General features: G+C 40.2%; 1 protein-coding gene across 3 annotated transcripts in view; it reads left to right on the top strand.

The window, feature by feature from the left end:
* bcl2l12 (BCL2 like 12) overlaps window positions 1-24,095 on the top strand; it is a 42,712-nt gene extending 18,617 nt beyond the window's left edge. For 2 of the 3 annotated variants that reach the window (XM_049560307.1, XM_049560306.1), the window contains 7 exons: window positions 10,497-10,677; window positions 13,615-13,804; window positions 15,622-15,844; window positions 16,215-16,307; window positions 20,817-20,893; window positions 21,242-21,505; window positions 23,636-24,095. In XM_049560307.1, the coding sequence (XP_049416264.1) occupies window positions 10,499-10,677; window positions 13,615-13,804; window positions 15,622-15,844; window positions 16,215-16,307; window positions 20,817-20,893; window positions 21,242-21,505; window positions 23,636-23,677 (1,068 nt within the window). In that variant the 5' untranslated portion in view covers window positions 10,497-10,498 and the 3' untranslated portion in view covers window positions 23,678-24,095. The remainder of the gene's footprint in view (window positions 1-10,496; window positions 10,678-13,614; window positions 13,805-15,621; window positions 15,845-16,214; window positions 16,308-20,816; window positions 20,894-21,241; window positions 21,506-23,635) is intronic. The other variant, XM_049560308.1, reaches the window with a different exon arrangement.
* Window positions 24,096-27,378: the final 3,283 nt, after the last annotated feature.

Below are 27,378 nucleotides of genomic sequence, written 5' to 3'. Positions count from 1 at the left end.
TGGCCCCAGTGCCTCTTCAACAGGGTCAAGAATGTCGCCATTCTTGAGGCAGACATTATGCAAAATGGCACAGCATGCGATGACCTTTGCAGCAAAAACATGGTGCACTTCCAGGGCTTTGAAAAAGACTGAGCGCCACCTCGTCTTCATGATGCCAAACGCCCGTTCAATGACAGAACGGGCCTTTGCGTGGTGCCAGTTAAACCTGGCCTGAACTGCACCTCTCACTGGCTTCCTGTATGGTGTGATGACGGCGATGGGCTCGGACATACAGGGATATCCTCCATCCCCTAAAATACAGTTTTTGAGAACCCTGGCATCATGCACTGAGCCAGGGTAACCTACAAATATATCAATGAACTGACACTGCGGGTCACACACTGCCTGGAGCTGAACAGAATAAAACAATTTACGGTTGAAATAACACTGGGGATCTGCACTTGGTGATTTTATCCTAATGTGGCAGCCATCAGTGCTGCCCACAACCCTCGCAAATGCTGCAGAACCAGCAAGACGGTGAAAGCCTGCACCAACTATCTCAAGCTCCTCAGGTGGTGGAAAGCAGATGACCCTGTTTTTCAGGCTGATGATCTTGTCTGCTACTCTGTGGATGATATCATTGACCGTGGACCAAGGGATGCCAAACGCTCGTGAGACAACATGGTAGGATGTTGCACTGGCCAGCCAAAATAGGAAGACCAGGATTTACAGGTCATGACCCCAGCCATGATCAACTGGAGAGCGGAGGGACTGAATGAGATTGGCGACTGTGGGCCTGGAGAGATGGAAGTCGGGTCTCAGATCACTTTGGCCATCAAAGAATATGGCCAAGACTGGCAGTTGGCAGTTCAGGACAAAATACTGAGATGGTGGGCCATGCTGTAAAAAATAAATATGAGGTGCGTCAGAAAAGAAACAGGACTGGGGTCACAAAAAATTATTTCAAATCTAAACTACAAATTACAAGTTTTCCCCTTCAGAATAATCCCCCTTGAGTCTACACACTTTTCCAAAGGTGATTTTTAGTTTTTTTTTTGGCTCCATGTGATTTTTTTCCGCAAGAGAAAAATCACCTGGAGCCAAAAAAAATCACCTGGAGCCAGGTCATGTGAGTAGGGAGGTGTTTGTTTATTTAATCCTGGGAGAATCCTTCCAGGAGTGCTTGGAGGAGGAGAAGGATGGAAAAGTGCGTTGGACTCGAGGGGGAATATTCTGAAGGGGAAAACCTGTATTTTGTAGTTTAGATTTGAAATAATTTTTTTGTGACCCCAGTCCTGTTTCTTTTCTGACGCACCTCGTAAATACTAATAACAAATAAAGATATTAAAACTGATAACTTGTCAAAAAGGGGAATAATTTATTTTCACTGTAATTCCATCCAAGTAACACAATGACAGATATTCTGGCCATGGGTTTCAATATACTTCTTTATGTAATAATTATAAGATAAAAAATCTTATCAGATGGACATCCTTGGGACAAAAATCTTATCAAATAGGGGTCTGTGGTCTAATTTATATCTTAACGGTAAAAAAAATAAATAAATAAATTAAAAAAAAAATTGAAAAACAAAACAAAATTGTCATGTTTAACTTTCCCCAGGAGGGGGTGTCATTTGACCACTGGTCTGCCACTGAAAATTTACACTGACAATTCAGAAATGATGGTTTGTGTATCTGTTTTAAATATAAATGTACAGGCCTAGCACAATCTTTTCACTTACGATTCTCCGTCTTGCTAGTCTAGCAAGAGCAGCACATCTCAGCCTTCTCTCTCTGGTTATGTGTTTTCTTCTTATCAAAATTATTGGATAACTGTAAGGAAGAACAAAACTATGGTACCATTTGCTGGCATTTCTGCAACGTTTTGCTGTTTGTAAAATGACCGAAAAGGACAGGAAAGAATACCGGTTTTGGCAGTTTGTTTTTTATGGCGAGTGCGAGACATTTATGAAGGTGATAAAATGACAGTTGGGGGTGGATTTACAGAGGAAAAAACGTTATTATAAACGGAGATACAAGTACAATTGAAAAGTTAAATAGAATAAAGCTTCCTCACAGTGCGAGGAATTAATCAAAAGCCTCTAATATGATTTAATAAAAGGCAATGGCAAGGAGAAAAGGTGTTCAGTCTTGATTTAAAAGAACTGAAAGTGTATTTATTTTTGTATTTATTCATGGCTCGTTTTAATTGTGCGACAGTAATGACAGAAATGACGTACTTAACTACGCGACGGAGTAGTGTCCGAAAGTGTTTTAATGAGCTCCCTATATAGTCCTCTATATAGGGAATTCCCTATATAGTGAGTAGGGAGTAGGTAGTAGTGAATGATTTCGGACACAGCCATACTGTGCCTTATTTATGATGCCCAGAAATTGTGCCTGACCTCCCCAGCAACACCATACCGCGCCAGTGCACCAACCACAAGAACATGAACAAGGACAATGGCTTTTATTTTTATTAACCGAAGTCCCTCACACAATAACTGACATTTGCATAGCATAACTTGCATTGGCTGTAAAGCTGTGGATGATGGTCACGGAGATGAACCAGCAGATTTGTAGTGTCGCTACCCTTTGCAGCAACTTTGTTTCTGCATGCTCTGCACACAGGATAGTTGTCCTCCACCAGCTGTCCCTCTGCATTCTCCAGAAACCCAAAGTACGCCCAGACCTCAGATTTTGTGCGCTTAGTTGGGGGGAAAATGTCCTGAGTGCCGCTGTCACCACCTTCCACCATGTTTTCATTCTTTGTGTTTACACAAGCTACGCTTTCACGCAGCGCCTGCGTCGCGAGACTTGGATGAGGCTGTTATTACATATCCTAATAATCCACTGTGATAATGCAATTATTTTAAACATAAACAGTAATTCTTACCATGTAAAAATTAACCGAGATTTACCGTAATATCAGTAATCGTTACATCCCTAACCCCTGCCATAGTCCATCTGTCAGTAAGGGTAGGGCTTCATGAGGTCATTCCGCAAAGGGTATGCCTCGTCACCCATGAACATGTAGGGCATCAGGATGTCAGAGTTGGGCAATGGTTGAGGAGAGGGGTATTCAACAGGCCCTGGTCCATTGCTCTGTGCATTGCCCTGGGTCCCCACACTAGCGTAGATGAATCTGTACCGTGCATCCACAACAGCCATCAGCACCACAGAGAACCTGCCCTTGGAGTTCAGGTATGTGCTGCCACTTTTTGCTGGAGGCTGTATCTGGATAAGCTTACTATCTAAAGCCCCAAGGCAATGTGGAAACTGCCATTGGTGGGAAAAGCTGTGGGTTATTGCCTGACGTTCTGCCTCTGTTGAAGGTGTCTGATGGAAAAGAAGAGATAGTGTACAATTACTTTCTGTTGCTGCAGTAAATTCTGTTTGTATATGATCTCACTTGGTTTTAAACAGCAGAAATTAAAACTAGGCCTAGTTTAGTGTGTAGATGTCTAATACCTTTAAATGTTAACTGCTGTTGAATAACCTTTAAATGCTAGCGATAATAGTAAACTCACCTTCAAGAAATAATTCTTCATGGTATCGTACAAAGCTGCACGTTGCCATGACGATAGCGGATATTGTGCTGGTCCCAATCCTGTACTGGAAGCGGAGGGACGTTTCTCCTGAATCAAAAAACAAACGAAAAGGACTATTACACTATGGGGTGCCGTTTGTAAAGTGGCTCACGATGAAAATAATATTAACATTTTGCAACATTTAGCTTCAAACAATGTCTAAAAAAGTGTTGTGAATTTTTTAACGTCACCTTTTACCACATTTACAGCAATATTTGTTAACTTAGAAATATATTAAATAGTTAAATCTAAATATTAAATGTGGCACCTAAATGTTAAATGTTAAATCTAAATATTAAATCTAAATCTAAATGTTAAATCTAAATGCTAAATCTAAATCTAAATATTAAATTTAAATGCTAAATATAAATATAAATGTTAAATCTAAATATTAAATATAAATATAAATATAAATATTAAATATAAATATAAATGTTAAATCTAAATGCTAAATATAAATCTAAATGTTAAATGTTAAATCTAAATGTTCTGGGTGAAACTAAATATTTAGCTAATATGCAAATTCACACTGCCGGTCACCGGAAGTACCAAAATAAAAGCTTGAGATGGTCAGACTGTGTTTATAGAATCAAATAACGATTAAAACCAACTTATCGGGGGAAATGGACACTTGAACATACATTAGCGTGATAATAACTACCTAAAATAACAAGAAACGTGTTTGGAGAAATTTTATTTGACTTTGAGTTGTTAGTGTCCCTTTGGAGGGAATCACCTTGTTGTTTACAAATACTTCCGGGTAGAAAACCAGCGGAGTTTAACTACATATATATATGCATATGTTACAGGTACCGGGTTGCAGCACCAGTATACAGTTGTATGAATAACTGAAACAAAAGAAAACAGAGGATGACACGGGAGACGTGGCTTGTCTTTGCTGAATCTTCCTCAGTTATATTTATTTACATCACGTCATTCACTGTACTGTTAACACTGTCCATTTTAATATTCACTCAGCATCATACTATATATGTACTGTCTTTCCAGACATATTTCAGTGTTCATAAAACACACATTTTCTGCAAAACACACTATCAAACTAGAAATAACCACCTTTCGTCACAATATCATCTTCATGTCACCTTTCCATGTCCCAGCTCAACACTGGTCATAATTGCACTTTAAATGTACTTTAAAGAGAATACTGTAGTATTTCCTGGACTTACATGTTACACAATAGCATGTAAATAGACATGAGCTTTTAACTTTTTTTTTAACTAACTACTATATCAATCCATACATATTAACTTTTTAACAAACATATTTCTAATGAATCTGTATACTTTTTACTCAATTACTTTTGACATATGGATTTTTAATATTTCCCATCAACCAGTTCTCAAACCACTTCCACACAACATGAACCTTTAAACATAATAAAATAAATCAAGGAGTTTACCATGGTATGTATTAAACCAAAAGAAATAGTTGTGCAGCCCACACTAGCCATCCACATCTAGCTATTTGCTAGCAACGACAGAACATGGCGCCACCACCACCACTTCCTTGGCGGGCGCCGAGTCCGAAAACACTCAAATACTACCTCATGGCTTACAAACAAACCCGTGCCTAATGCAAAATTATCCTCAAACATTTATCCACCAGTTACAGCTACTTTCATTACGTTTTCACATACCACATACCTGAAACAAAAGAAAACAGAGGATGACACGGGAGACGTGGCTTGTCTTTGCTGAATCTTCCTCAGTTATGAGGGAAGACAGCGGGATGCAGGCAAACCACAGGCTCACAGTGCCTCCTACTGGCAGGGATGTGGCAATTATCTATACTGCATCTGGCTTTCCTAATTTGTTACTTGTGGTATAAATAAGCATTTTTTTTTAAAAAAAAACAAACAAAACAAAACAAAACAAAATGAATTTATAATGTACAATTAATAAGTAAGGCTTGTTTTAAACAACTAATATTAAACCAATATACACAAATGTGAACACACATTAGTGGGCTTCACACATATCTCACATTTTTCACGTCACTATATCACCGTTTAGACTAATCTGGTGTTTGTAAAGTCTATAAACACAATGATTGTACAAACATTACTATCACGTTCTGAAATTAATAACATGGTTATCGTAGATTAGCGGGGCTAACCGTTAGCTGTTAGCCCCGTTAGCGGTGTCCGTAATGACTCATTAACTCTTAAACGGTCCGTGAAAAAAATATTTTTTCCAGCGGATGTCTTAGTTTGAACATGATTGAGCTAGCAAAGCAGTTTTGTGTTGCGATGTGTGGTATTTATTCAGTTTTGGGAAATCACGATGTCTAGAAAGCATCAGTGGCTGCAGCAGCAGCAAAGCTATCAGGACGTCATCTGTTAAAAGCCTCCCGTTGTCGGATACAACATGAAACTACTCCAGTTAGCTCAATCATTTTGGGCTAAGAGCTAACGGTTGTTAGCTTAGCTTAGGTTGTTAGTCCCTCCGAAGGGACATTAACAACTCAAAGTCAAATAAAATTTCTCCAAACATGTTTCTTGTTATTTTAGGTAGTTATTATCACACTAATGTATGTTCAAGTGTTCATTTCCCCCGATAAGTTGGTTTTAATTCGTTAGTTGATTCTATAAACACAGTCTGACCATCTCAAGCTTTTATTTTGGTACTTCCAGTGACCGGCAGTGTGAATTTGCACATTAGCTAAATATTTAGTTTCACCCAGAACATTTAGATTTAACATTTAACATTTAGATTTATGTCAGCCCTGCGATAGTCTGGCGACCTGTCCAGGGTGTACCCTGCCTCTTGCCCGATGTCAGCTGGGATAGGCTCCAGCCCCCCCGCGACCCTCAAGAGGATGAAGCGGTTAGAAGATGAAGATTTAACATTTAGATTTAGATTTAGATTTAATATTTAGATTTAACATTTATATTTAGATTTATATTTAGCATTTAGATTTAACATTTATATTTATATTTAGATTTAATATTTAGATTTAACTATTTAATATATTTCTAAGTTAACAAATATTGCTGTAAATGTGGTAAAAGGTGACGTTAAAAAATTCACAATACTTTTTTAAACACTGTTTGAAGCTAAATGTGGCAAAATGTTGATATTTTCAGCGTGAGGTCAGGGTACCTTCAGGCAGTTCGTTTTTTAGTTTTCAACCAAAAACGATTCTGTTTCTTCTCAGCACAGAGCAGAGCACAAACGACCTGCAGAGCTCCAAGCTGTCATACATCCATGTTGACAAGTAAAGTTTACCGCTGGGGAACTTCATCACATCCTGTTTTGTTCTCACGTGACAAAACGTACTTTGGTGATGTCACCGAGTTATCTGGGGCTCTGTCAGCGAGGGCTCGGTAGAGAAACATTCAAAAAACATTAAGTAACGTGTAACTGTAACAATTTTAAACATTACAAACACAAACACAGGAACGCTTGTCTCTCGCATGGAGACTACCTGCTCTTCCAGTCAACCTCTTTTCCTGAACTGCTTACCATGGGAGCTCCAGGAACAGATCTAGAACACAATAAATCTCTTATCTCTTACAACATATCAATTAGAGCTGAATTTGCAGACAACACAATCCACATAGCGTCATTAAATGTTATAACTATAAAGGAATAAAAATAAAAACAAAAATTATTATGGTCAAGAGAAGCAACCCTTCCTTAACATATTATTTAGTATATAAAACAAAACAAAATAAATATGACCCATTCATTCTGACACATATTGTCCATAGTGTAGCACAAGATGGCTCTTTTTCCAGTCCTCAGCAAGAATATCAAACATATTCCAAATAGGAAGTTAAACAGTCCTAACTGTAAAGTACCATGAAATAAAAATGTCCCACATACAGTAATTGCATACCCATAATATAGTCCATGGAGTAACTCTTTCACTCTTCTGTGCATACGTAACCAGCAAGGATATCAAGGTCTTTCCAGTAGGAAATTAAACAGTCCTGAACGTGGAACAATATAATGAAATAGAAGAATCCTATACAGCGCGTTGGTGGTCTAGTGGTAGAGCAGGCGCCCCACGTACAAAGCTGCTGCCGCAGCGGCCCGGGTTCAACTCTAGCCTGTTGCCCTCTGCTGCATGTCACTCCCTCTCTCTCTCCCCCTTCACGCTTGTCTGTCCTATCAATTAAAGACTAAAAATGCCCCAAAAATATCTTTGGGGAAAAAAAAGAAGAATCCCATATACTGGTGTACCCATAAAGTTGTCTTTGGTGTAGCCTTCCTGAACTGTCCTCCACTAGTCTGCGCGCACCCAAATGCTGCCAGCAGAGACACCAAGACTGCTTCAAGTGGGAAAAAACACCCCTGAACCTTTCAAAAGAAAAGAAAACTATCCTTGGTGTGTCTTGCCTCCATCTCCTGGGTTGATAAAACTGGTACCTTTGTCATCAGCTACTCACCAACACACGTCCATTATGAAGCCTTGTGCATCACCTTCTTTAAGATGAACTCCTTAGCCAGCTTTGGATCCTTGAAACTCACCTCTTGACTGTCCGCTGTGGTTATTCTCAATATTGCTGGGTATCTCAGGCCGTAGCGAACCCCCTCACAGCCCCGAAGTAGTCCTCTCACCTCAGTGAAGGCTGCCCATTGTTTACTCACGGTCTGGGTGAAATCCGGCAGGATTCGGATATGGTCGCCATCTGTGGTCGTCACTGACTTACTTCATCTTCATGGCTTTCTTCAGAAGCAACTCTTTTTCGGAGAAATAATGGCACTTCACCACAAATGCCCGAGGTGGGAGGTTGTCTTGGGTCGGTCTACTACGGAGGGTGTGGTGTGCCTGGTCTATGGTCGGAGGCTTCTCGAGACAATTGTAATGCTGCAATCTCGCCTCCAAATCCTTGCAGCGGTCTCTCAGTGTGGCCAGTTCTTTTTTCATGTCGCCGAAATCTGCTTCCATGGAGGCACCTGAGTCCGAGCGGCCGCTAACCTCCGCCTCCAGCTCGGACACCTGGCTCTCGGCTGCCTCCATTCGTTTATTAACTTCCAATGCACATCGTAGTTCTGTCTGGATCTGGCTAATCTGGCTTTGGAGTTCTGCCAACTGGGCTGTGGCCTTTTCTTCCATTTTCGCCATCAAATCTTGCTTTAAAGATTCGATGGCCAGCAGCACTGCATACTGGTTATTGTTATTTGCATCCTCTGCTGCACTAGCGTTAGCATTAGTGTTAGCTTCCGACTCTGACTTGTTGCTTCCTTGGTGACGTTTTTTGGCATTTTCCTCTCAGTAATTGAAAAATTGTCTACTTAACTTGTTTATAAAAATGCGTAGGGTTGTAGAGAGTGGTTTAAAAAGAGTAATAATATGAAATTGGTTGTCCGATGAGGAGCCCAACTAAACTCCGTCTTCACACGGCACTGCCCATCAGCATTTTAGTAAATTAATCTATCGTGATTAAAACAATTGGAGACTGAGAACAAACTGATATATGAGTCAGATAATATTTATGGATAATAATATATTTATTTCTCTCTCTATTTCTCTTTGCCGCCTAGATTTCCCTGACTGCACCCTCTCACTCCTTTTTCTCTCATGCACCCCGAACCTCTCTGCACCATATGAGTAAATTATATCTCCCATCTTTTCTAACCTTTCTATTGCATTTCCTCTAAGCCTACTTAAGATTACTGACAAATCTCTATTAACTATCTCCCATTCTTTACTGTCATTTGCCCTAGGCCATCTAACTCTAACCTTTTGCTCCATGGTTCTCTCTCTGACTGGCATACTGACCTCAGTGTCACCTGCATCCTCTCTTACTACCCCCTCCTCCTCCTCAGTGGCAGTGCATATGCAATGCATAGTTGTGTCTGTTCCAATGTCTGTTACCATGTAATCCACCTGTGAGTCATTTTCCACCCCAGCTCTCGCTGACTCTTGGGGTATTTTCCCTATGTTGGCTGTAGCTAATTTTGGTTGTAGTAAGGCTGTGTACAGTATAAAAATCATTTTTAGCCCTAGTGATGGATGGAAATATATCTCAACCATGTTTAGGAAAGTGCAACTATAACAAAGTTCACTTGCTTGGTTTAGCATGTTAGCATGCTAATATGTGTTAATTAGCACTAAACACAAAGTACAGCTGAGGCTACATGAAAAGTGAAGAGTTTACAGATGTTATTACAACTCATTTTGAGGATGATTAATATGTGGACCATGGCAATTTATTTTATAGTTGTTGAGACATTTCACTCAAAACCACAAATGTGAACCTCATGGTGGCACTAGAGTCTGAAGAATACATCCTTTGAGGATCATGTATTTCACTACTAAATTTCAAATGGCAATTGCAGCCAAAATGTATTCACATACATAGACATTTACATGCCAAACACACTGTTTTATTTATTTCAGTATCCTAAAACCTAAACCTGGGGTCATTCCCCATTTGATACATAAACCTGACTGTTCTGTCAGTTCACAACTGTTAAATATGTGGGCATTTGTGAGCATAAATGCCTGACTGAAGTGCTTTAGAATACCTGTTATCTGTTCTCTAAATTGTAAACGCTCAGAAGACAAATAACTATTAAACCATTTGGAAAAACATTTTTCTGTCTGTTTTGTAAAGTTTAAATGGCAGTGCTGCTGTTTGGTTGGTGTGTTTGGCGCAAGTCTTGTCATTGTCCTTTTTACTGTTGATAAAAAATGGCAAAATACATAGATTTCTTGTATGGTAACTAAAAACTTAGTATAGTAGTAAAAAGGGCATATAGTACATACTGCATAATGTAGTGTTTAATTGGGACACAAAACATGACTTGAACTGTTGTTGATCTTTAAACTGCAGTGAAACTAATGATGTGCAACAGACCCACCATACTTGATGTCTTTTAAGGAGGGTTCTCACTTAAATAACACAGAATACGAAAATTAACCTTTGAAAATTGTTTTTTCTGTTTTACAGTTATGACAGAGTCTATAGGCCGCTCTTCCTCCATCTCCTCCATCTCCTCCATCTCTCTGAGAGAGATCAGAGCTGAGACACATCTAGTCCTTCAAGCTTTCCTCCATCGGACTGTTTCCCTCCCCCTGACAGACAGGCCTGGGACTGTAGGAGGGGCCTACAGAGATCATAACAAGTACAGGTAACGCACCTCTCTGGGCTTCTGCTGTAAGGTTTTTGTTGATTTTTTGTTTTGTTTTGTTTTACCTTTTCTCAAAAACAAACAAATCTCCTTGTACCTCAGACTGGGTACTGGTGTCAACAAATTACCATATATAATGATTTAATTTTATTAATCTCATCTGTCTTGGTCTTACTCCACTACATGTATTTTCTTGAACCTCTAACTTTGAAGCCAGACACAAAAACAGCACATAAAGGCTCAATATTCTTACTGAGTAAGTTCATCACAGTTGTGAACTAGAAAAGTGCACTAAGTAGAGCCCACATCTTTGACAGGCATCCGCTTTCAGCTGCGGCTGCCCAATATGATCTTGGCCACTCCTGACAAATCTTGTGATACCAGCAGACGTAGCACACCGCATTTCTAAAGCATCCCAGAAATTAATACAAATCTGCATTTCTCCTTTGACAAAGCTGCAACATGTTGCACAAAACAGATTGGGGTTTTCTGCTAACAGACACTGTATGTTAAGTATTGATACAATATAATTATGGGGATGAATGTATTTTAAATGACAAAAACACAGCCACAAATCTTTGATCCATGTTGTTCATAACTGGACTTTTAATGGTATTAACTTTGTCTGTAGGCTACAGCACAACTTAGTAGGAATTAACAATAAACAGAATGAAAATAAAATAAGAAAGAAACCATTTAACTTGATAGGTTTCTTACTTGTGCCTCTGCAAAACCACAAATATCCAGGAAAATGACCAAATCAGGGCGGCACAGTGGTGTGGTGGTTAGCACTCTCGCCTCACAGCAAGAGGGTTGCCGGTTCGATCCCGGGCATGGGAGCCCTTCTGTGCGGCGTTTGCATGTTCTCCCTGTGTCAGCGTGGGTTCTCCCCAGGCACTCCGGCTTCCTCCCACAGTCCAAAGACATGCAGATTGGGGACTAGGTTAATTGGTGACTCTAAATTGTCCATAGGTGTGAATGTGAGCGTGAATGGTTGTTTGTCTCTATGTGTCAGCCCTGCGATAGTCTGGCGACCTGTCCAGGGTGTACCCTGCCTCTCGCCCAATGTCAGCTGGGATAGGCTCCAGCCCCCCCGCGACCCTCAAGAGGATGAAGCGGTTAGAAGATGAATGAATGAATGAATGACCAAATCAAAAAAATCTGCAATTCTACAAAATCAGGCAGGCAAAATGCTCTGCTTCTGAAATGCTCCCAGTGTGGTATGACACCATGTGGAGGACAAAACAAAATCTGAATTTCAGCCATGGCAGCAGGTACACAGTACAGCTGAACCCAGTGGGATTGGCCCCCCAGCTCTCTTACAATCAAGACGGTGGAGAAGATAACAAAAATGAGGACTGATCAAGCGGCAATCCCAGGGGCTGAAAAATGACGCTAACGCAGAACTGCCAAAAACTGCAGTTCCTTCATAGGCCACTTGAGGCTGGCTCCAAGAGCGCATACTCCTCTTAGATTTTACAACAAAAATAAATACAAAAAAATAGGTCTCTTTAAGTAATTTCCCCATTCACAGCAACTGTGTGTGTGTGGGTGAGGGGGGGGGGTGTTAATATTTTTCTCACCTGTTTATAAGTATTTAAGGCTGAAAGTTTGGGCTGTTTGAGTGACAGGCTGTCTTCCGATAGTGTCCTCGAGCTCCAAGTCAAATCCATCCCTTGCTCCTTCACAGCTCCACCCTCTCTTCCAAATATGGTCACTCCCCACATAATACACAGTGCAATGGTCTGAGGAGACTCTCAGATTTTACTTAAATCAGTCAGTGCAAAGTGAGGTACTATGGTGAAACTTTAAAGGTTCAGACAATTTTTCATACTTGTTCTATTGTCTGACACCGAAACATACAGTATGTAAATGAAAAAAACTATATGATGATTTGGCTGCATTAAACACAGTATAAAGCCCCTTTCCCACTGCACAAATACCCACTAACACCTGCCAACATCTGGATTTGGAAAAGGTTTTAATTGGCATTCACACCCAGGTCAAATGACTGCAGTAGTCACAGGTGTTAATCGCCTCCGGCTCTGTTATTGATGAGAAGACAACAACCGGATGAACGAGCTAATTTTAGTCCCTTTACGGCGAGATGCAATGACGTGCCACCACAAATTACCATCCCTCTCCATCCAGGCAGTGCTCCAAACATTGATCCAAACACTGAGACTAAATAAATAAGAGATATATAAAAAGAAGTAACCACTGTACATTTTCATTGGCCTCCATGCTCCTCTCTACTGTTTACTGGCCTGGCCTGTCTGTGATGTTGAATGTGACACACCAGAAAAGAACTCCTCACACAGAAAGGCATACTCACCTGCAGTAGAGCCATGAACACAGCTCTGGTCTACTGGCAGTGGGAAAAAAATCTAACGCCTATTTTTAGCAGGTTTACCTGTTTTTTAAATACATCCACTAATTTTGATGGGAAAGGGGTATGAAAGATCACAAAAAGCAGGAGCCGCAGGATGCTGTGCACATTTGACATAATGGTGTTGTTTCTGTTGCAGTATCATTTAAAGTGGCTCTGACTCATTGTTTGGAGATTTTGGCATTAAACTAAATACATTACAATGAGTTTAATCAACTGTGAGTATGATGAGTTAAGTTTGTTGGCTGTGAATGTAGAAAGCCACCATCAATGCAGTGTTGTGTCAATGAGTGCTGACAATACAGTTAGTTAATACAGTTTCATTTCAGTCATGATAGAAATTTTGATACACACGTGGATTATGAACATTTTTCTGACACTATGAAAATAAGTTCATCTGATTTTTTTTGTAATGGATTTTAATGATTGTTACTTTAAGTGTGCTAATATGGTAAGAACAGTAGATGCATGAAGGATCAACCTGAGTTGAAATAGTGCTGAATGGTGTGATACCAGCCCTGTAGTTCACCATACTTTGGTCTTTTCAGTGCTAGCTCCAAGCCACAACCCAAAGCAAAGGATGGGTGGGATTCTCAAGCTGAAGAATGCAATTCAGCAGATGAGAAGAACTCTGGATTCAAGGACTTCATAAAGCAGCTGCCTCGATACAACAGCTCACGCCGCTCACTGGACAGGGACAACAAGACAAAACCGTCACACCTCAGAGACCAAATAGAAGTAAGGTGTTGCATTTTTTAATTTAAAAAAGTACATTTTGCTTGATAAGCAGTTCCTCTTTGTCTATTTTTTTTATTTAATCTTTATTTAACCAGGAGTAAAATACTTCTTGACATTAGAAATGTCTTTTTCAAGAGTGTCCTGACAAAGACAGGCAGCAGCACAAAATCAGACATAATACAAACATATGACAATTTAAAATTAAAGCAAAGAACACAGAATTATAAGATATCAAAAAACATTCAAAACATCTACAGACAGATGAGCCTGTTTTCAAGTCATTTAGAATCACCTTAAACTGGTGTCCAATGTGTCCTCTAGTGGTGGGGCTTAGAGGACAATGACATCATTAGGCTGGTCAGTCTGTCTATCAGTCTCTGTCCAGCACTGAGGTCTATAGTGCAAGACATTTATCAACTAATGACCAGATGTCCTTTATTTCTTGGTATACTGATGGTTTTGTTGAAACACAAACTTTATCTTCAGGACATGAATTTCTACTTTACACAGAACTGCAACTGCAGTGCCACGAAATTTATCAAACACAGTTTCACTTGCCAGAGCTGGACAATCTATTTGCGTTCCTCTTTCACGACCATAAAGACCCAGTGAAGCCAGCATTTATATATTATATATTTACATTTCAGATGACAACCAATTCTTCATTTTAAGCTTCTAGTCTTGTTTGTAAAGAAAGACCACAACCTCTATTTTCTATGGTCAGTTTAGCAAAATATTATCGTTCCCAGTTTAACAGAATGTAACTTAAAACATGTAAGACCGGAGAGAAAGATCCCTCAGTACAAATGAACCACATTTGACTGTTTGGTGTGCTTTTTAGGGGTATGGGCTGTTTGTGTAATTTGTAAATTATGTCTAATTTGTGTTGAGCTGTCTGAGGACGCAAAATAAATTTCAGTGTAAATTGACAATAAATAAATCGTTTCGAAATCCTACCGTATCGAATCGTACCATATCGTATTCTATCGCATCGCATCATATCGTACAGCAATTTTTGAATGGCAATTTATCAGACGAAGTTGGACCCAGCCTGTTTGGTGCTGACAGCAGGAGATTTTCAACATGGATTTGTTGTTCACAATGAAGCATTATCAGTGAAACAATGCGTCCCTTGATGCATCAATAGTGAGTTTCCTGTGTCCTTTTGTCCCAAAGGTGTTCCAGGGAAGATCTCTTTTCATCCCAAAAACTGATTTCTACTGTCCTCGGGACAATGGGGCGCCGTTAGTCTCAAGCCCTGCTTTTTAGCCTGAGCAAAAATGTGTGACACAATGGACAAACATTAGCCACTGCCATTAGTGAATGTCATCGTATTTGCTGACAGGCCGATTGCAGTCAAGTCCAGTATTGGGTGACACAGATGTGTGGCCGATAAATTTTTTGCATCCCTACAAGAAACCTTTTCCTGGAGTGCTTATTCTTTATTATCTCAAGCTCTGTATAATATTCATACAATTTCAACTATACAGACTTTGATAGTGTATGGGTTATGGTGCCTTAACATTCAGTTTAACATACTTTACACTCTAGAACTCTGGAACACTCATGACCTTATCTGTTCAGTATATCTAATATATTATAGCTACTATAAACTGGGAGTAAAGCTATATTTCTCATGTGATAACAGTATGTTAAAAGGACTCCATTTCCAGTTAACTGGGAAGAGATTAGTTTGCCATTAGGTACATGTGGTAGTAATGCAGTAGTCAAAGCATATCAATGAAGGCAAATTATTAACACACTCACAGCAGAATCACCACAGCCTTAATATTGAGCAGAACAATCTTTTCTCATAGGATGATGTCGTATCCCCCTCCTCTACATCAGAAGACGAGGACAGCGAGAAGAAACAGCAGAAGAAGCTGAGCCGAAAGAAGTTTAAGAAAAAGCTCTCCAAGATCTTCAAGTTAAAGTTAGAGAAAGAGAAGGACAAAGAGAGGCCTGGATCTCCTCCTCAGAGACCTACCACACTGTCAATCGCCAAAGAACCAGAACCGACCCCGACCCTTGTCTCTCCCAGTGAGCTCTTTCATTACACTGTAAAACTACCCAAACCAGCTCTAACTCTAACTGTGGTTTATGAACTTGCTGCTAAGCCTGAAGTTAAAATGTGAATTTCTAAACTTTCATTGCTTAGAATCTGCATGCTTTAATATTTTGTGCCACCACCCAGTCTGTCTATCATTGTAGGGAGCATGTTGAAGTTGACTGACAAACAAACACAGAACTCTGTGTTTAGCTTTGATTGCATCTGGTTCTAACCTGTGTTTTATATGTATGTGGACATTACTGACATGACTTCAGAAGAAAGTGGTAAAAGTTTAATGTTTTAAATAAATTTAAGGTGTTGATCTGAGATCTTATGATGTTGTGGTTCATGTTGATGCAGACCATCCTCCAGAGTTCTATGATGAAGTAGCAGAGAAACTGGAAAAGATTGCCCAGAGGTCCACCAGTGTAAAGAAACTGAGCCCCACACTAGGTAATTGCACACACACACACACACACACACACACACCATGACGGTTTGGTATTTTTAAATTTTTCTGTCTGTGGTATTTTGGTGTGCACAGATGAAAGGAGAGGAACAAACAGGTGGGAGGTTCATTCAAATGAAGCAGCACAAAGAGATTTGTTGGTATTTTGGCGAAAAATGAGTCTTAGACACTGAGAATATCATCAGCCAGTCTGATGAGTTTGTCAAACAGCTAGTAGCTCTGTTTCATTAGGCATCAGTCAAGCATTTTTGCATTTGCCTCTAATTGAATATGAGTGATTCACAGTATTTGTTGTCCATAGCTGCTTTATACTGTATGAGGAGTTTCTCCTTCAGTTCATTAAATCATCTGAAGGCAGAGGGACACATATGTTGATAAATCTGCAGCCGGTGATTTGAGAAATGGGCTAAACCAAAATAGCAGGTGAGCTTGGATACGCCCACACTGTCCACTGTTCCCAACATATACAGTGAAAATAATGGACATAGATACCATGACATCACTCGTTACTTCGTGGATTCCTGTTTTGAAGTCTTGACCTCAAAACCATCTTGTTTTTTTTTTGGAGCCAGAAGTGACCATGTTTGGGCAAGACGGTGGAACTGTGAAGGAGGTGGATCTAACTGAGAAGCTGAGGACACTATGGGCAGAGGGCCTGTCACTCAAAGTGGCCCGCCCCTAATTATGCACAACTTTTAGCCTTAATAAAATGTAAATATTTAAGTTATATGAAAAAGCAGCCCCGTACAGTTGTCGTGAATGTTGATATTAGCTATAGAGACCTAAACTGTTTTTTTTCCCCAGGCTGTAAATATTCACATCACGTTACTCACGATATTTCAACTTGTGTACATGTTGACGTAATGCAGTCACGCACGGCAAGAACAAACATGGTTGAAAGTGAAATCATTACAGACTCCGTGGTGGTTCCAAAAAGAGGAGCAGCTTCAGTAGTGTGGAATAAACTGTGGCGTCCTTAATGTTTTATGAACAGTCCTGGACTTCTCAGACTCTTTTAGTGATTTACCGTTCAGAGGGAACTCATTCAGTGGCTCTTCTGGCAGCAGCACAGTGACTCTCCCTCTCCTCTCTCGCCATGCGCATTCAGGAGTCGGTGTTGTCAAGTGATTTTGTCATAAACATTTGGTAATGTAAACCTGGGTGACACTTGTGGCTTGACAAAAAACTACATATACAGTGGTGGAAAAAAGTTTTCGGACACCCCATGCATTTGTGAAATATTGCACTAAGAATCACTCTTAGGTCTTCAAGTGCAATTTCTTTTAGTACAGTCACAGCCAAAATACTAAATAAATCCTAAAAAAGCCATTCAAAACTTAAAATTGATTGGTTCCATAAAAATACATTAGAAATTTTGAGTATTGGGTCATTTTGGTACCAGTGATGAAGGTCGTTCTTTTTATTGAAAGACACAATTTTTGTTGCCAAGCTTCGTGTCTACATAAAGCCAGCACATCTGAAAGTTCTTCAGACACAAAAATGGCTAAAACAAGGAACCTAACGCAGGAAACACGCCTGAAGATAAAGATTCTCAGCCAGGAAGGGTACAGCTGCCGCCAGATAGCCAGGAAGTGCAGATGCAGTCCTTCAGCAGTTGGATACACTCTGCAGAAATACAGATGAACCAACAGCTTGGAAGACAAACCAAGATCTGGGCGTCCAAGGGTTTCTTCAGCAAGAAATGACCGCATCCTGATCCGCATGTGCAGGCAAAACCGCTGAATGACATCACAGGAGCTTCAGCAGCAGTGGTCAAACCAAACTGGTGTCCAGTGTTCCACCTGCACTGTACGTGGCCAACTTTTAGATCATGGCTTAAGGTCCTACAAGGCTATCAAGAAGCCCCTGATCAATGAGAGACAGAGGTTAGCCCGGTGTCGTTGGGCCCAGGCACACAAGAACTGGACAGCCAGGAATTGGAAGAAGATTTTGTGGTCAGATGAGTCCAGTTTCCAGCTTTATCTTCCTCCTACTAATGTGAGGGTACGCAGAAGGCCAGGCGAAGCATTATCTCCAGCATTTTCAGTACCTACTGTCAAGCATGGTGGAGGCAGTATCATGGTTTGGGGATGCATGAGTGCTGCTGGTGTTGGTCATCTCACTGTCTGTGATGACACATTGAACTCTACCAAGTATTGTACCATCCACATGCTCCCTTCTGCGCGTGCACTGTTCGGTCGAGGTAAAAACTGGATGTTTCAACAAGATAATGCCCCTTGCCACACATCCAAGGCCAGTAGAACTTGGCTGCAGGAGCACAGTATCCAGGTCTTAGAGTGGCCAGCTCAATCCCTGGACATGAGCCCCACTGAAAATCTGTGGTGGATTATCAAAAGGTCTGTTTCAAAGCATAAACCAAAGAATTTAGAAGAATTAAAAGCAGTAATTCAAGAAGAATGGGACAAGATTACCCCTCAACAGTGTGAAAGGCTCGTGGGGAACATGCCAGCCAGGATTAGAGCTCTACTACGTGCCAATGGCAGGACTACTAAATATTAATTTGATGATGTGATGGTTTATTTATTTTTTATTTTGAACTGACATATTGAAACTGTCAAGAATTTAGTTTTGTTAGTTTTTCTTGTAAACAATAAACAAAAAATATAATTTGTATTTGTTTGTATCTGTCTAATGCAGCCACACCTTTTGAAACACAAAAAAGATTTTTCCACAAATATTTCATGATAATATTTGAGACTGTGTAAAATTTTAAGGGTGTCCGAAAACTTTTTTCCACCACTGTATTTGAATATAATAGTTAAGATAATATTTTGAATATATCTTAGCTTGATATGGTTCATATTACAGGCTTAAGTGTTGTTTTGTCATACCTTGACAGTTTCGACGACTGCGTCAGTCGTCGTCATCAGAAGCGTCATGTGATGTTGTGGTGACATGTCCTGTAGATGTTTTATCCAGGTTGTCGCCATCAGATACACTACCTAATGGTGGGGGGCCCTGTCCCCTGTTGCCTGATGGACTGTGGTGGACCTGGCACCTGGCGCCAGGGGGCACCGTCATTCCACCACTCAGGTGGAATGACAACCTGGATAAAACATCTACAGGACACGTCACCACAACATCACGTGACGCTTCTGATGATGACAACTTCTGATGATGACGATTGACCCTTGATGTCAAAACTGTCAAGGTATGACAAAACAACACTTAGGCCTGTAATATGAACCATATCAAGCTAAGTGTAAAAAGTAGGCTATATGAATTTGTTTGGACTATTCTGAATATATTTGTGCAATAGTTATGGCAGCATAACAGCCTGTCACAGGTTACAGTGTGATCATTAGAGGAGAAATGGCAGAGCATAAAGGTCCAGGTGGAAAAGAAAAAAACAACTCAGTCATCAAGGATTTTGCTGAAATAGATTTTTTTCCCTATACTAAACTATATTGATTATTTTGTTGCAATTGATGCTCTTAAAGTATTATTACAATTTTTTTTTTTACTAATTTGTCATATCGTCAAGAATGGTGTTATCGCAAAAATACTCAAAGTGGTGTGGCAGTGTCCGCGGGTCTCAGTCTCAAAACAAAATGGTGACGACTGAAAACTGGAGCCTTTAGAACAGGAGTCCTCAAACCTGACGTTATGGTGGTCATGTCCATAATTTTATATATGTCTATGATTTACCTATAGAGCCTAGACAGTGAGCCTAATGCAGTCCCAGTAAGCACTTACAACAGAATCCAAGTTTGAAAGACTTTTTTGGAGACCAAGTTAAACATTACAACACATAAACAACAGTTAAAAATTACAGTATACAAAGTAAATAAAAATGTCAATGAGGAAAGTACATGAAAGCATAATGTGGTATTTGGTAAAACATTATATATATATATTCTTAAAAGCAAAAGTAACTGTCCAAAGAAATACATATTAAATAGCAGGGGTGTTTTTAGAGTTACAGATTATTCTTTGTCAAGGGTAATTACACAGTGTACAGATGTGCATACATGTGCTTCTTGCACATGGGAGAGGTTTTCCTTGTAGGCTTTCTCCAAGAAAGCTCTTTCTGAAGAAATCTCTTCATTTTAACCCAAACCAAGCTATTCATGCAGAATAAGCTTTCCTCACACACGTTCATCTGTGTAAACTGGAACTACCAATATGAAGTCTATTCATTCTTACCCAAACCAAGACTTTTTCCTAACCTTAACCAAGAGATTACTTTGTGGGAGAAAGCCCTCAAAGAAATTTCTCTCAACAGCCGTGCTCCTTGCACTACTGAGGCTTCAAACAAAATGGATACACCACAACATGTGGCGCTCATGGATCTCTTCCCCAAACTGGACTAACTGGTTTGTATTTCATCTTCTCACATCTGTGGGCACAAGCTGACACCAATGAGTGGGTTTTGTTTAGTCTGAAACTAGCCTAAAGTAAAGACACAACCTAAGAGCTGCAAGACCTTCAGTGACTCACTGACTGTAAGGTTGTTGCTTGTGATTTTTTAGCAGCGAGTGAGAAAGACGCAGTGGTGCAACAGCTTGCTCAGGTGCTGTCTTTGGAGGGAGATTCTATCAACACTAAGGTAGGCAGTGTTTCATCATAAGGTATGTAAAGCTGCTTGTCAAATACTGGCAGCTTATTGTGTTGACAGTAGGCTTTGGATCTTTGACTCAAATTCTGTGAAGTAACATCAGCAAACTGCAGTCAATCCATGCTGCCCTTTGATACTTTGTATGAAAAGATGGGACATGTGAGTCCAGCTTTCTGGACATATAGTGGTTGGTTCTGTTGCTCAGGAGCTTTGCTTTGCCAGCTATGACTCTGTAGAAACAGCAACAATAGACACAAACAGATGAATATACAACAAAGTTTTACTTGCAGAGTAAGCCTTACACACTACCTATATTGCAAAATACATGTCTGTTTACAGATCCAGTCAGACCCCTTTCTACGCTCCAGCTTGACTCGTCTTTCCTATGCATCGTTTGCCAAGCTTCTAGACACTTTCAGCAGTATTCAGGTATCTGGGGCTCCAACCCTGCCGCCAACGGCTAGTCCAACACTAAGACGCATGGCTGTCACCATGGAGGTATCACGGAGGATAGTGACAGCCACAGGCACCCAGCGCATGCAAGGCTATGCACAGTGCTACATGGAGACATTTGCTCCCTGGGTCAAGAGCCATGGAGGATGGGTGAGTGATTTAATGAATCATTTTAAAATTCCTCTAGTGCATTTAAGACATCTCTCATATAGAAGCTGGTATTCAAATAATGGCCGAATGTCAAATGCTGTAATTGCCTGCGTGAACTGTGTAAAAAAAACACTGATGGGATGGGGGCTCAGGGCTTACAGTACCTGCACCACTCAGTATAGTGCACATTACCACAGAACTAATTCTGCTGTATTAAAATCCTCTTTTTAACAGGAATACTAGTTTCATTTACTAATCAGATCATTCATTTTATTCCATTGCACCTATTTTTATGCCTCCGTGCTGGTGATAGCCATGGCTAGAGGCTTTATGTTTTCGGGTTGTCCATCCATCTGTATACCGCATCCTTGTGAACACAATATCTCAAGAGATTTTCTTAAAATTGGCACAAATGTCCACACAGACTGAAGAATAAACTGAATTATTATTATTATTATTATTATTATTATTTCTTTTTAATTTTGTGGTCAAAGGTCGAGGTGACCTCACAAATTATGTTTTTGGCCATATTCACATACTATTTATGACAAAACTTCACATAAATGTCTAAGAGGATAAAATAATTAAGTGATGACATTTTATATCCAAAAGGTCAAAGGTCAGCTTCATTGTGACATCATAATGTTTTATATAAAACACTTTTCTGGCCATTATTCAACTTCATACCTCAGGAACGGAAGGGAAAATATATATAAACTGTGCTGATTGTATAGATCTTCTGTGTTGCTGGGGGATGATATGTGTGAAGCATACATGTGTTCACAGACATGGATGTAAACTGTCAGAGAACCTTGACTGGCACGTGGAGTCATACAACCATTCATCTTCTAACCACTTCATCCTCTTGAGGGTCGCGGGGGGGGGCTGGAGCCTATCCCAGCTGACATCGGGCGAGAGGCAGGGTACACCCTAGACAGGTCACCAGACTATCGCAGGGCTGACACATAGAGACAAACAACCATTCACGCTCACATTCACACCTATGGACAATTTAGAGTTATCAATTAACCAGTAGGCAGTAATTCTAGTTTTTTATTTATGTTAAAAGGTAACTTTCAAACCCGGGTCTTATATTCCCATGTTTTTGTGACTAATGGAGACAACAATTTTTGAAAATGGTCCTTTATTGAGAGAGACTGCTGCAGCTGCAGTGGCAAAAGAGGCTGCATCGTAATCCCTACGGGCAACTGTACACTGTCAATTTACATCCACTGAAAGTGTTTGTTTTTGCCACTGATGGGCTCAGATTGTTATTTAAGGAGTCTGACATCATTATGGAAAGGACCCTATATTAAACATTTTTCCTTACCTTTTCCTGATGCTGTCTGCTTCATAGTGTGTATAACCAATTGTCTCTACAGTGTCATTATGAAATCTTGTGGACTTTTCCACATTGCTGAAATCAGCCACGAGGAAGTTTGTGACCCAGCCACCACACTGAACACAGTTAAATGGAGTACTAAGCACCACCCATCAGCCGCACCAACTTCTTTTTACAGCTAAACAGTTCACTAAAATTAGTTTCTGAAAGCATTTGAGGTGAGAAATAGGCAATGCAGTATCAAAATTCTTAATTCATTTTGTGAGCTTGTGAACTGCAGTGAAACTGTTAAACTAGGCAGTTATACTGAAAAAGTCATAAAGTCAAAAATCATAACACTCTCTCTGATGCCTTGTCTGTCAGAGCTAGATCAAATAAATGATTTATAATTGATATGTCATTTGAAGCTTAATTTTTATACAATGTACTGGTTCAAATATGTATATAAAAGAAACTGATTGTGTTTCCCAGTCTTTGCAGAGCAACAGTTTTGTGTAAAAGGAATTAAAGACCTGTCCTGTATAGACGCCTGTCCCTAATATAAAGCTGTTGACTTCAGTGATTTAAGCAAATAACAGCCTGGGACCACCCTGGGACCAGAGTTACAGATCAATTTACTGTATATTCATTTTTGCCTAAAATGCTCAAAGTATCCTGCACAATCTGTTTGGTCATTAGGGCCTCACAGACATGTGCAATTGTCAACATTTACACATGTAGACTGTTGCACCCACACTGATATTTTCCTTTGTTTCTACTTTTCATCTGACCTTTTTTTTCCTCTGTAGGAGAATGTGGTACATTTGGAGGACCCTGCAGAGTACGACTGACTTCTCACAGCTCTCAGGTGTCTTTTTATTCCAAATAATCACTGGCCAACACTGAGCTCTGGATGGTGTCATCAAAGTGAAGAGAGGCAGATGGACAAGATTTCTCACAGAGTCTCATCTGGACTGTGACAAGATTCCAAAAACTTCTTTGATTGATGTTAATCTGGGATTTAGGCATCAGAAAGTTACTGTTTTTACACGGTCAGAAGAAGGAGCTATGTATAGATACTTTTATGAAGGATTTGTCAGTCAGTTTGAAAGTGATAGCAAGCTGTAATGGTGTTTTGACTTGGTTAATGGGTGGTTTACATTTGGATCAAACAATCATTTTATTCTCTGACTTTGCTCAATGAGATAATCCCATTGTTAAAGCTGCAGTTTCCGTTATCTCAGGTCCCTCTAAAAAAACTTTTACTTATACTGTGTTCTTTTTTATTCTTTGCATTTTCATGTCAGTTCTGTTTACACTGCAGTCCTCACTGTTGCTATCTGTCATTCCTGTCCTTGGGAGGGAGCAAACAGTCATGCTCTCCCTAACACACACAGTCACAAGCTGCTTCTTTTTGCTTGCTAACAAGCAACGTTACTCAGAGTGTAACGCTCAACAATGTTTATTAATTTAAAACAGTTTAAACTATGGATTAACTGATTCATAAAATCATAGAGTTGTAAAACTATAAATCATAAAATCAAGTAAGAATTTAAAAGACTTGCAGCAGCATGAAGCGTAAATAGAAAGTAAAAGCATAAAGAGTTTCAGACCTGTATCAGGAAAGTCAAAGCTAGTTAAAAACTAAAGTGAACAGATTGTTTTTAGCTTTCTTTTAAAAATATTTCGCAAGCTAGCGTCCCAAATATCTATAGTAGTTTGTTCCAAGAATTTGGGTTGTAATGCGGCACAGATGATCACAGTGTTCTGTGATCACAGAGACAATTAGTTAACAAGGGAGTTGGCAATGTAGCTTAGTCCCGGCCCATGCAGGGCTTTGTATACAAGGAGGAGGACCTTAAAATCAATTCTAAATGTAACAGGAAGCCAGTGCAGAGCAGCTAAGACTAGCCTGATGTGCTCTCTCCTCTTGGTTGAAGTTAATAGGTGAGCTGCAGAGTTTTGAATGAGCTGAAGTCTCTAGAGCAACACACACCGCCGCCGGCGCGGCACTGTGGCCATCAAGTGCTGCCCCCCAACACACACTGGCAGCGGCGCGCAGCAGCACGCAGCGGCACTGTCGACGTGTATTTCCCACCCCAGCCCGCTAGGTGGCTGTACCTACACTAGTCGCCAACGGTTGCCGACTGCTAGTAACGGAAGCTAGAAAAGGAAAAACTTTGAGGCAACAACAACTTGGATTTCATGGGTGAGGTTCTTATCAAAGTCGTCTTATTAAAATTTTGAAACAACCGGATTTGATACTACGGCGGCCGAGACGTATTTAAAAGGCTTTTCTCGCAGCGCCGCCATGAGCGCTGGCCGCGCTGGAAATAGAGCAGTGGGCTGAAGCAGTGGGCTGAAGCAGTGCGGCGCGGCGCGTCAGCCGGCACCAGTATGGGTTGGTTCATAAAATATAATGGAGGCGGGTGTTTTGATGCGCGTCGTATGGCGGTGGTGTGTGTTGCACTTCTCAGTGGTGTTTTTTGGGAGGCCAATAAAAAATGTGTTACAGTAGTCAAGTCGGCTTTAAATCAAGGCCTGAATCAATTTCTCAGCATCTTTTTCATTTAGAAAAAAATTATGATTTTGTCACCTTGTTAAAGGGCCAGTGTGTAATGTTTGGCATGGTTTATTGTCAAATCTGAATCTGAATCTGAATATTCTACCCATTAATATGTTTATATAAGTGTATAATCGCTATAAAATAAAATTTGTTTGGTTTTCGTAGCCTTATAATTATGCTTATATATATATACAGTACAGGCCAAAAGTTTGGACACACCTTCTCATTCAATGCGTTTTCTTTATTTTCATGACTATTTACATTGTAGATTCTCACTGAAGGTATCAAAACTATGAATGAACACATGTGGAGTTATGTACTTAACAAAAAAAGGTGAAATAACTGAAAACATGTTTTATATTCTAGTTTCTTCAAAATAGCCACCCTGTGCTCTGATTACTGCTTTGCACACTCTTGGCATTCTCTCGATGAGCTTCAAGAGGTAGTCACCTGAAATGGTTTCCACTTCACAGGTGTGCCTTATCAGGGTTAATTAGTGGAATTTCTTGCTTTATCAATGGGGTTGGGACCATCAGTTGTGTTGTGCAGAAGTCAGGTTAATACACAGCCGACAGCCCTATTGGACAACTGTTAAAATTCATATTATGGCAAGAACCAATCAGCTAACTAAAGAAAACGAGTGGCCATCATTACTTTAAGAAATGAAGGTCAGTCAGTCCGGAAAATTGCAAAAACTTTAAATGTGTCCCCAAGTGGAGTCGCAAAACCATCAAGCGCTACAACGTAAACTGGCACACATGAGGACCGACCCAGGAAAGGAAGACCAAGAGTCACCTCTGCTTCTGAGGATAAGTTCATCCGAGTCACCAGCCTCAGAAATCGCAAGTTAACAGCAGCTCAGATCAGAGACCAGATGAATGCCACACAGAGTTCTAGCAGCAGACCCATCTCTAGAACAACTGTTAAGAGGAGAATCAGGCCTTCATGGTCAAATAGCTGCTAGGAAACCACTGCTAAGGAGAGGCAACAAGCAGAAGAGATTTGTTTGGGCCAAGAAACACAAGGAATGGACATTAGACCAGTGGAAATCTGTGCTTTGGTCTGATGAGTCCAAATTTGAGATCTTTGGTTCCAACCGCCGTGTCTTTGTGAGACGCAGAAAAGGTGAACGGATGGATTCCACATGCCTGGTTCCCACTGTGAAGCATGGAGGAGGAGGTGTGATGGTGTGGGGGTGTTTTGCTGGTGACACTGTTTTGGGGATTTATTCAAAATTGAAGGCACACTGAACCAGCATGGCTACCACAGCATCCTGCAGCGACATGCCATCCCATCCGGTTTGCGTTTAGTTGGACGATCATTTATTTTTCAACAGGACAATGACCCCAAACACACCTCCAGGCTGTGTAAGGGTTATTTGACCAAGAAGGGAGAGTGATGGAGTGCTGGCGGCAGAAGACCTGGCCTCCACAGTCACCGGACCTGAACCCAATCGAGATGGTTTGGGGGTGAGCTGGACCGCAGAGTGAAGGCAAAGGGGCCAACAAGTGCTAAACACCTCTGGGAACTCCTTCAAGACTGTTGGAAAACCATTTCAGGTGACTACCTCTTGAAGCTCATTGAGAGAATGCCAAGAGTGTGCAAAGCAGTAATCAGAGCAAAGGGTGGCTATTTTGAAGAAACTAGAATATAAAACATGTTTTCAGTTATTTCACCTTTTTTTGTTAAGTACATAACTCCACATGTGTTCATTCATAGTTTTGATGCCTTCAGTGAGAATCTACAATGTAAACAGTCATGAAAATAAAGAAAATGCATTGAATGAGAAGGTGTGTCCAAACTTTTGGCCTGTACTGTATGTATATATATATATATATATATATATATATATATATATATATATATATATATATAAAATTTCGAAATGACGGAAAATCTATATAACCGGAAGTTATGGGTTCTTGAGGCGGGGCATAAGATATGCCCATTCAAAGTTTGCAATTTCAATCGGTTGCTATAGCGCCC

Source organism: Epinephelus fuscoguttatus, linkage group LG19 (genome assembly GCF_011397635.1).
Source record: "Epinephelus fuscoguttatus linkage group LG19, E.fuscoguttatus.final_Chr_v1".
Lineage (NCBI taxonomy): Eukaryota > Metazoa > Chordata > Actinopteri > Perciformes > Serranidae > Epinephelus > Epinephelus fuscoguttatus.
The sequence above is the reverse complement of the archived record's forward strand: the minus strand, read 5'-3'. Positions and strand labels throughout refer to the sequence as shown.